Source organism: Palaemon carinicauda, chromosome 18 (genome assembly GCF_036898095.1).
Source record: "Palaemon carinicauda isolate YSFRI2023 chromosome 18, ASM3689809v2, whole genome shotgun sequence".
In the NCBI taxonomy this organism is placed as follows: domain Eukaryota; kingdom Metazoa; phylum Arthropoda; class Malacostraca; order Decapoda; family Palaemonidae; genus Palaemon; species Palaemon carinicauda.
Genome location: NC_090742.1, coordinates 21,539,029 through 21,549,028, shown reverse-complemented (window position 1 = coordinate 21,549,028; position 10,000 = coordinate 21,539,029). Strand labels below are relative to the sequence as shown.

The 10,000-nt window shown below is 31.5% G+C and overlaps 1 protein-coding gene across 1 annotated transcript in view; it reads left to right on the top strand.

The window, feature by feature from the left end:
* The window catches only part of LOC137657018 (lachesin-like), a 262,273-nt gene that overhangs the window by 21,890 nt on the left and 230,383 nt on the right, over nucleotides 1-10,000 (top strand). The window contains exon 2 of the mRNA XM_068391371.1: nucleotides 2,613-4,218. Within this exon, the coding sequence (XP_068247472.1) occupies nucleotides 4,089-4,218 (130 nt within the window). The 5' untranslated portion in view covers nucleotides 2,613-4,088. The remainder of the gene's footprint in view (nucleotides 1-2,612; nucleotides 4,219-10,000) is intronic.

The following is a 10,000-nucleotide window of genomic DNA, read 5'->3' as shown; positions in this document are numbered from 1 at the left end:
TAATGATAATGTCAAAAAACAATAATAATTTTAATGATTGATAGAGGGAGAGAGAAAATAAATTTAAAAAGAATAATTTTAATAATAATGATAAATTTAAAATTTTACTAATAGTGATAATGTTGAAAAAATAATAATTTTAATGAGAGAGAGAGAGAGAGAGAGAGAGAGAGAGAGAGAGAGAGAGAGAGAGAGAGGAGAGAGAGAGAGAGAGAGAGAGATAAATTTCAAAAAGAATAATTTTAATCATTTTGATAATAATGATAAATTCAAAAATTCTACTAGTAATAATGTTAAAACAATAATAATTTTGATGAGAGAGAGAGAGAGAGAGAGAGAGAGAGAGAGAGAGAGAGAGAGAGAGAGAGAGAGAGAGAGAGAGAGAGAGATTTCCATTCACTGAACAAAATAAATTGCACATAAGATTAAAAGTAACTCCATCGATTCACTTTTTCCTTCACGTATCAATATAAAATATTAATCTGATTTACTACTTCATCTTATAATGTTTTTCTTTCATCTATCAATGTAAAACATTACCCCTCAATTACTGCTGTATATTATAGTGTTTTTCTTTTATTTATCAATGTAAAACATTAACCTATATAATTGCTCTATCTTATAATGTTTTTCTTTCATCTATCAGTATAAAATATTGAACCTCTATTACTGCTCTTTATTACAGTGATTTTCTTCTATCTATCAATGTAAAACATTAATCTGAATTACTACTTCATCTTATAACGTTTTTTTCCATCTATCAATGTAAAACATTAATCTGAATTACTGCTTTATCTTAAAATGTTTTTTCTTTCATCTATCAATGTAAAACATTAATCTGAATTACTGCTTTATCTTAAAATGTGTTTTCTTTCATCTATCAATGTAAAACATTAATCTGAATTACTGCTTTATCTTAAAATGTTTTTTCTTTCATCTATCAATGTAAAACATTAATCTGAATTACTGCTTTATCTTAAAATGTTTTTTCTTTCATCTATCAATGTAAAACATTAATCTGAATTACTACTTCATCTTATAACGTTTTTTTTCATCTATCAGAGTAAAACATTAACCTATATTACTCCCCTACCTTATAATGTTTTTCTTTAATCTTTCAATGTAAAACATTAATCTGTATAACTACTTCATCTTATACTGTTTTTCTTTCATCTATCAATTTAAAATATTAATCTGTATTACTGCTCTTACAGTTAGCCTTCTAATATTTGCCGAGCAATAATAGCATATTGGCGATAACAGCGTCATTAGCATATCTATATCTCGAAGTAAATGTTATCAGAGAGAACATTATCATTATATGTCTATCGTCCAGAGGAGTGCATAAACTTAGAAACAAATTAAGATTTTAAACTTATGAAGAAATTAAGATTTATACACGAATATATTTATAATTCTATTCACATACATACTCACACAGTCTTAAAAAAGAACAACATCTAATTGCGAAAATGTGGGTTATAAAAACAATTTAGGCAATAATACGGTATATAAATAAAAATAAAAATCACTCAATTGTTATTATGGTGAATCTATCAAGCCTTAAGATAATAATTCAGCCATTTCTGAAGCACAACTAAATCTTTTGTATCAGGCCATTATAAATACAGTAATTGTATAACGTAGGCTTAAATCTATGATATTCTCTCTATCAATGTAATTGAAAAACAAACAAGACATTTCTTTCAGAGGAGAGAGAGAGAGAGAGAGAGAGAGAGAGAGAGAGAGAGAGAGAGAGAGAGAGAGAGAGAGAGAGAGAGAGAGAGAGAGAGATATTATAGTCACTTTTGCTCGAGATTCTCTTATTATGTGTTAAATGCTCTGTTCATAGTAATAAGTGAATGTTCCTCTACCTCTAGTAAGGTATCTTAAATGCCTAAAGAGAGCAAATTTCCTTGACAATTAGCTTGTTGATTTATAAACTACAAAATATATGACTTTAATATATGTATATATATATACATAAATGCACACAAACATATATATATATATATATACATATATATATATATGTATATATATGTATATATATATATGTATATATGTATATGCATATAGCTTCAAAGATAATATATAGCTTCTCCCGGGTATTTGGATATTTCGTTACAATATATGCATGACCCTTCAACATTAAAAAGATACACATATACACACACACACACACACATATATATATATATATATATATATATATATATATATATATATATATGTATATATATACTGTATATGTGTGTATCTATATATGTATATATATATATATATATATATATATATATACACACATACAGTATATATATACTTATATATATACACACATACCTGTATATATATATATATATATATATATACACACACACATATATATATATATATATATATATATATATATATATATACATATTTCCTTAACTGTGTGGCTGAAGAATTCTATTTCCACAATGTCCATTTATACCACTTGGTACTAAATTGATTGCTGCCTGTCTGTCTTCTTTTGACACATTGACCAGAGAATAATTTCCCACATTTTTTTATCTCTAAATGCCGGATATGACTGAATCAACAAGTTTCCCTTTCTTCTTTTTTTCCAGATCTTTTTCTGGGGAAGAGAAAAAACAAGAAAGAAACGAGACTGACACACCATCTCTTCACTTGTCCTGAGCGGACGAGTCCCGACTTATCTGCATTCCGTTTTCTATTACACGTCAGACGTTGCCTGGTTGGAGGGGAGCCTATTTAAGAAAAGTCGGGGCGCTCCCTTTTTCCCTCTCCATCATCAAGACCCACCAGACGACGAAGCCCGCCATCATCACAGTGGCTACTTCTCCCTATCGCAACGTTTTTGTGGTAATTTTCCGGTCTTTCTCCCATCCATCATCCGGCTCCTTATAGGGCCCTGTCACTCCAGGGACTCCGTGAAAATTATGGAAAGACTGTGAAGGTAAAGTCACTGATTTTATCGATATCCGAAGGTATTGCTGCAATTCTGAAATTATATTCCTTTGACGCTTCCACCGAATACGAATTTTCCACCGAATACGAAAATGTGTGCGCTAAAAGTGTTCTAAAACTCAAACTGTTTTGAAAAGGGCAAATTTCTGAAAGGCTTTGGGATAAATATAAGATTTTACACCGGAACCAAATGAGAGGACACGATAATTTAACCTTCTTACCTTAAGAAACATAAATAAAAGTATATACAGCTTTGCCCGCACGATCTGTCGAGTGCGGTCATCGGACACGTTTGTGTAAAAAAATAAAAGGGGAGCTTTGTCAACAATGGTAAGCCTCTTTACGGCGTAAAAAGGGGAGGAGGGGGTGGAAGAGGAGGAAGAAGAAGGGGAAAAAGGAGAAAGGAAAAAGGTGAGAGACCAAGACGGAGGAAAAAGGGGATTGGAGAAAGAGGCACTGGATATACCAGCCTGGACCTGATGATAGAATAAGAAGGGGGAAGAAACTTCCAAAGGCGAATTCTCAGGTCACTTAGATCTTCAGAGAGGGGAACATTGGCCGTTCATTTTTTATTTGTTGATAAAGTTTCATTCAGTGAAATTAAACGAATAGAGATACAGTGATACATCTGGCGGTTGTCACTTTATAAGAAGCATATGGACTTAATTGTTATGACAAATGTGAAAAGCTTTCATGGTGTCACTGAACAAAGACAATAGTGGAAATCTGCGAGGAGTTCTCCAGAGGTGATGTTGTTAGACGGGAATTTCTAACTCAGGGAGAAAAAAATTCCCCGAAGAGAATTCAGTGAAAGAGAAGAAAAATTAATAAGATAAAGAAGGGAAATAGAGAAAAGAGTAACATGGTACGGTAATAGTTTGATAATAATCACAGAAAAAAGTGACATTAATCTTAGCAACTCCTATAAGTGCCAAACCGAAAATAAAAACTCATTGGAAAATAAGAAAAGACCAAAAGCTGAGATTCATAGAATTTATTCTGAAGGAACTGAAGAACAACTAGAAATTCATTGAACATAAATTCCCATGAGCTCATTGATTTAATATCAGTGAGCCGAGAATAATTCAAGATTTGCATTAATTCACCAAGAAGTCATGAAGATAGTAATGGACGCCAGAGTGGCATTGGGGGGACACCCCTCGGCCCTCCCGAAGGGCTACCTCATCGTGCTGGTATTCTCTCTGGTCTTCACCTTCGGGATGTCTGTTGGTGTCACCGGTAAAGGTAAGTGACGACTGACCATTATTAATTTCTAGTTTTATATATATATATATACATATATATATATATATATATATATATATATATATTAAATAAAAAATATATATACACGTACACAAACACACACACATATATATATATATATATATATATATATGCGTGTGTGTGTATGTGTGTTCCTGGTGTGCGTATGAGTACGCACATAAAATTATACGATATACTGTATATGTTTGCAACCCAAAGCTATTTGCATAAAGTTATATAACATACTGTATGTTTTATGTTTGCAAAGCAAAGTTATTTGTAAATATATATATGTATATATATACTGTATATATATGTATATGTGTGTATGTATGTATGTACAGTATATGTGTATATATATATACATATATATATATATATATATATATATATATATATATATATATAATGTGTGTGTATATATATATATACACATATATAATTTATCATATAATTTGGCAATATAAATACATACAACTGCAGGGTATAAACGTAATAAGTGCTGCTTATAAAATAGTGCACGGAGAATCCGTTTCAAAATCTCTTTTATACATTGTTTGTTTGTGTTTAGCACTGTCTATATAATCAATTGAACAAAAGCTACTATAGTCAAAGAACAAACAACGCCAAAGAAAAAAAAAACACGTAACTATTTGCCAGTAGGAATACCTTCATAGTCAAAGCTAAGAAGGAATTATACGAGAAAAGAATTTATGGAGGCGGTTCTTGATTAATAGTTATCTCGGGTGATATATAACCCAAACCATTATTTCTAGTTTTCAGAATACTACGCATAATTACTATTTCCAATTGTCAGAATAATACGAATAAAAACCATTATTTCTAGTTGTCAGAATAATACGGATAATTACTATTATTTCTAGTTATCAGAATAATACGCATAATATCCATGATTTCTAGTTGTCAGAATACTACCCATAATTACTATTATTTCTAGTTGTCAAAATGATATGCATAATAACCATTATTTCTAGTTGTCAAAATACTACGCATAATTACCATATTTTTAATTATCAGAATATACAGTATATATATATATATATATATATATATATATATATATATATATATATATATATATATATATATATAACTAAGCTAGAGGGAGGATCAGAAAAACGAAATTTTGAAATAGCTTATGAAAATGCGAAAGCGCTAGTTCAAAATATCATTTTTTTTTTTTTATCATTCCTCCAGCTTAATGCCAAATATATACATCGTATACTTCAGCGATAGATCGTCAATATATATATATATATATATATATATATATATATATATATATATATATATATATATATATATACACAGACTTTTGCTCTTTAATATACAAGGGAGATTATTATTTTTTCAAGGCAAAGTACCATTGATAATTTCCCATTTACTTCTCATATAAACAGAGGTTAATCTTGCATTGCACGGGCGACCCACAATAACTACGTCGTTAACTTTTTGCCTTTTGCTTTTCTATTGCAACAGCCATGTTTGCTCTCTGGCTTTTGCGGACCAAAATTGACGTTCGCCCCACCGAGGATCTCTTTCTTATTAGAGAAAAAAATTCATATGATTCCATATTTTCTTTAGAAATGAAAGTAAAAGAAAATATGAACATATATGAGCTAATGCTGTATAATTTGTGATACACACGCAACATATATAGTATATAAATATATATATAAATCTATATCTCTATATCTATATCTATATGTATATCTATCTACATATACAGTATATATATATATATATATATATATATATATATATATATATATATATATATATATATATATATATATATATATATATATATATATATATATTAAGACTTATTTTGTCTTTGCCTCCACATACAACGAATAGTCTAGCCTATTCTTCCCACAATCTCCTCTGACCTCATTCACTTGAAGTCACTGAGATTACCAAATAATTCTTTGCTTAAGGTGTTAACTACTGCAATGTAATTGTTCAGTGGCCACTTTCCTTTTGGTAGGGATAGAAGAGACTCTTTAGCAATGGTGAGCAGCTCGTCTAGGAGAAGGACAATCCAAAATCAAAGAATTGCTCTCTAGTCTTGGGTAGTGCCATAGCCTTTGTACCATGGCCTTCCAATATTTTGGATTAGAGTTCTCTTGCTTGAGGGTACACTCGGGCACGCTGTTCTATCTTATTTCTCTCTCTTTTTCTTTTTTTTAAGTTTTTATAGTTTACGTATGAATGATCTAATTTGGGGTTATTACTGTTCTTAGAATATTTCATAGTAATTGTTTATCACTTCTATTGTCATTTTTTTATTTTCTTGTTTCTTTTCTTCACTCGTCTATTTTTCCCTGTTGGATCCCTTGAGTTTACGGCATCATGCTTTCCCAACTATGGTTATAGCTTAGCTTTTAATTGATATATACATATATATATACATACATATATATATATATATATATATACATATATATATATATATATATATATATATATCGTATATATATATATACTGTATATATATACTGTATATATATATATATATATATATATATATATATATAAAATTATGTACGTGAGTGTTTATATACAGACAACAAGAACATGCTTAGTAATTACATAATATCTTTTTCTCTCTTTGTACATATATACATACATACACACACAGACACACACAGACACACACACACATATATATATATATATATATATATACATATATATACTGTATACTGTATATATATTTGTATATATATAAATATATATATATATATATATATATATATATATATATATATATACATATATATATATATACATATTTATATCGCTGTGTTTGCATGCGTTTACGTTTAAGCAAATAAAAATGTGTTTCTGCGTCAAAAAAGGAGAAAATTCAGTGTATGTCGAAGTCGAAGGAAGCTGTAATTGAATTGGAATTGAGATGGATGGGAGGCACTATGTGAGAGGAAGGAAGGAAGGAAAGAAGGAAAGAAGCAAAGAAAGGTTAAAAAAAAGGTGGGGGGGGGGGCCTGAGAAGGGAAGGAAGGTGGAAAGGTAGAGAGCCCAAGAAGAGAGAGAGAGGCCTAGGATTTTGGGAGGTAACACGTGTGCGAGGGAGGAAGGTAGGGGAAGGTAGAGTAAGAGAGGAAAAAATGGTAGGGAAGGAAGAAGAAAAAAAAAGAATGAAAGAAGAATATGGAATGATGGATAAGTGAGAGAGAGAGAGAGAGAGAGAGAGAGAGAGAGAGAGAGAGAGAGAGAGAGAGAGAGAGAGAATTAATTCTTTATGAAATATGCACACTAACACGATGTAGGTGGGATCTCCCCCCCTCCCCCCCTGATCCACCAACCCCAGCCACCTTTGCAGGGGTTCTCCTATACTGTTGCTAAGAATGACCGACGTAAGGTTGCTTCCAAACGAACGCAAATGAGCGATAAATAAAGACACTGAGCGATATGTAACGAAACAAAAAGATTTCAATATCAATAATGACTCTAATATTGTTTCTACAGTATTTTCTCCACTCCATGGAACAAACTGTCTGAAAATCAAATTCTATTTATAAGATTATTTAATAGTGAAGGTGAAAATCCAAACTCAGCGTTCGATGTTAAGTGAAAAAGGACGATTTGTTATGGAAATAAAAAATTGGTCTATGTGACCGAGAAGGAAAATAACACAGTCAATATTTTTCACACATGAATAGGTTCATTTCTGACGGTGGTGTGTGCGGTGGAAGAGTCTCTCTCTCTCTCTCTCTCTCTCTCTCTCTCTCTCTCTCTCTCTCTCTCAGATATAGTATATGGAAAATGCATTGACATCCAAATAAGAGTAAACATCAAATAAGGCAGACGTGAAATTCGCATAGAAATGTTGTACCTTACTAGCGCTATTAAATGTACTGCCTTAAATGATACGAAAATATTTAATACATTCTTTTCAATTAATTTCCTTTTTCATATCTATATATGATATTTTCATATATACTATTTTACAAATACTTTCATTATTTGCAAATCACCTGATAATATTAGATTTATTACGTTACCAAATCCCCGCTTAGTTTAACTATATTTTTGTCACGATCACTTATATTTCTAAGGAGAATTTTGCCTTTATAAAATTTATAAGAACTTTTCTTTTATAAAAAAAATAACTCGTCTCCTCTTCTATTTTGTTTTACAAACATGTGCATACACACATCAAAACATCGAAAAAAAAAGAAACATACATAAATAAAAACATACTGGACATGTACATTATCAGCATATCGTCAATCAATTACAGAACGCTCTCTCTCTCTCTCTCTCTCTCTCTCTCTCTCTCTCTCTCTCTCTCTCTCTCTCTCTCTCAATTCATTGAGTTCACAGTCTTGTTATTTAGACGATATTCCTCACTACGCTTTTACCTAATCACAAGCACGGTCTATCTCTCTCTCTCTCTCTCTCTCTCTCTCTCTCTCTCTCTCTCTCTCTCTCTCTCTCAATTCATTGAATTCCCAGTCTTATCATTTTGACGATATTCCTCACTACGCTATTACCTAATCGCAAGCACGGTCTCCCCCCCCCCCTCTCTCTCTCTCTCTCTCTCTCTCTCTCTCTCTCTCTCTCTCTCTCTCTCTCTCTCTCTCAATTCACTGACTGTACAGTCTCATTATTCCTCACTTTTACCTAATCACAAGCACGGTCCCCCCCCCCCTCTCTCTCTCTCTCTCTCTCTCTCTCTCTCTCTCTCTCTCTCTCTCTCTCTCTCTCTCTCTCTCTCTCTCTCCAAACAATCCCTAATCCATCAACAGCCACAACATCATCCCCCAATAGATATAGTTTAATTAGTTAAAATCGTTAAGCCGTTGATGCAATTAAATGGGTCCGGAGGCCACATCCCACCACATTGATGTGTATATCTCCTTATGGAACATCTCTCCGTTGATGTTCCACGGTTGATAAACATCAATAGCTGTCTGACTATGTGATTTCAATTTGGATTTCGATGGGGTTAGCTTTGTATTCTCTCCCTCTTTGGTTATTAATTGCCTTTAAAGTATTCGGATTCTTATCAAATATATTTTGATTATTATGTAGAAACAAAGAATATATTCTTACAAGTGTATGCGACCCGTCTAAAATGATGACTTGAGTATCTTGATAGATATGCATACACACATATACATGGACATTCTCGCTAGGGTGTGACTACTACTTTCACCCCGCCCCCTCTACCCGAGGGACGTGATCATGTATGTATGTATAAATGTATATATGTATATATATAAATATATATTTACACATAAATACATATATACATATGTATATATATACATATATATAAATATGCATATATATATATTTTATACATACATATATACACACACATACACACACACACATATATATATATATATATATATATATATATATATATTATTGTGTGTGTGTGTGTGTGTGTGTGTGTGTGTAGCCAGACACTCTTTATTATATAGGAGAGGTGATGTTAAACCACAACAGGGAAGGTTGTCAAAAATACGCCTCTTGGAAAGATTAATAAATGAATTGAAACATATAGAAAACCGATTTATAATGTAAAAAAGAAACAAGTTTTATTGAATAGCAAAATTAAAATATATACTATACCTCTTAAGATTTGAAGAGGCGAATTCAAGAGTCCACGCCAGGCCTCTTATATTCCTAGCACATTTTGACATTAGCAGTAGGCCTATGGGTGAATGCAGCTGCTAGCATAACGCAGGTGTTTACAGGTGCA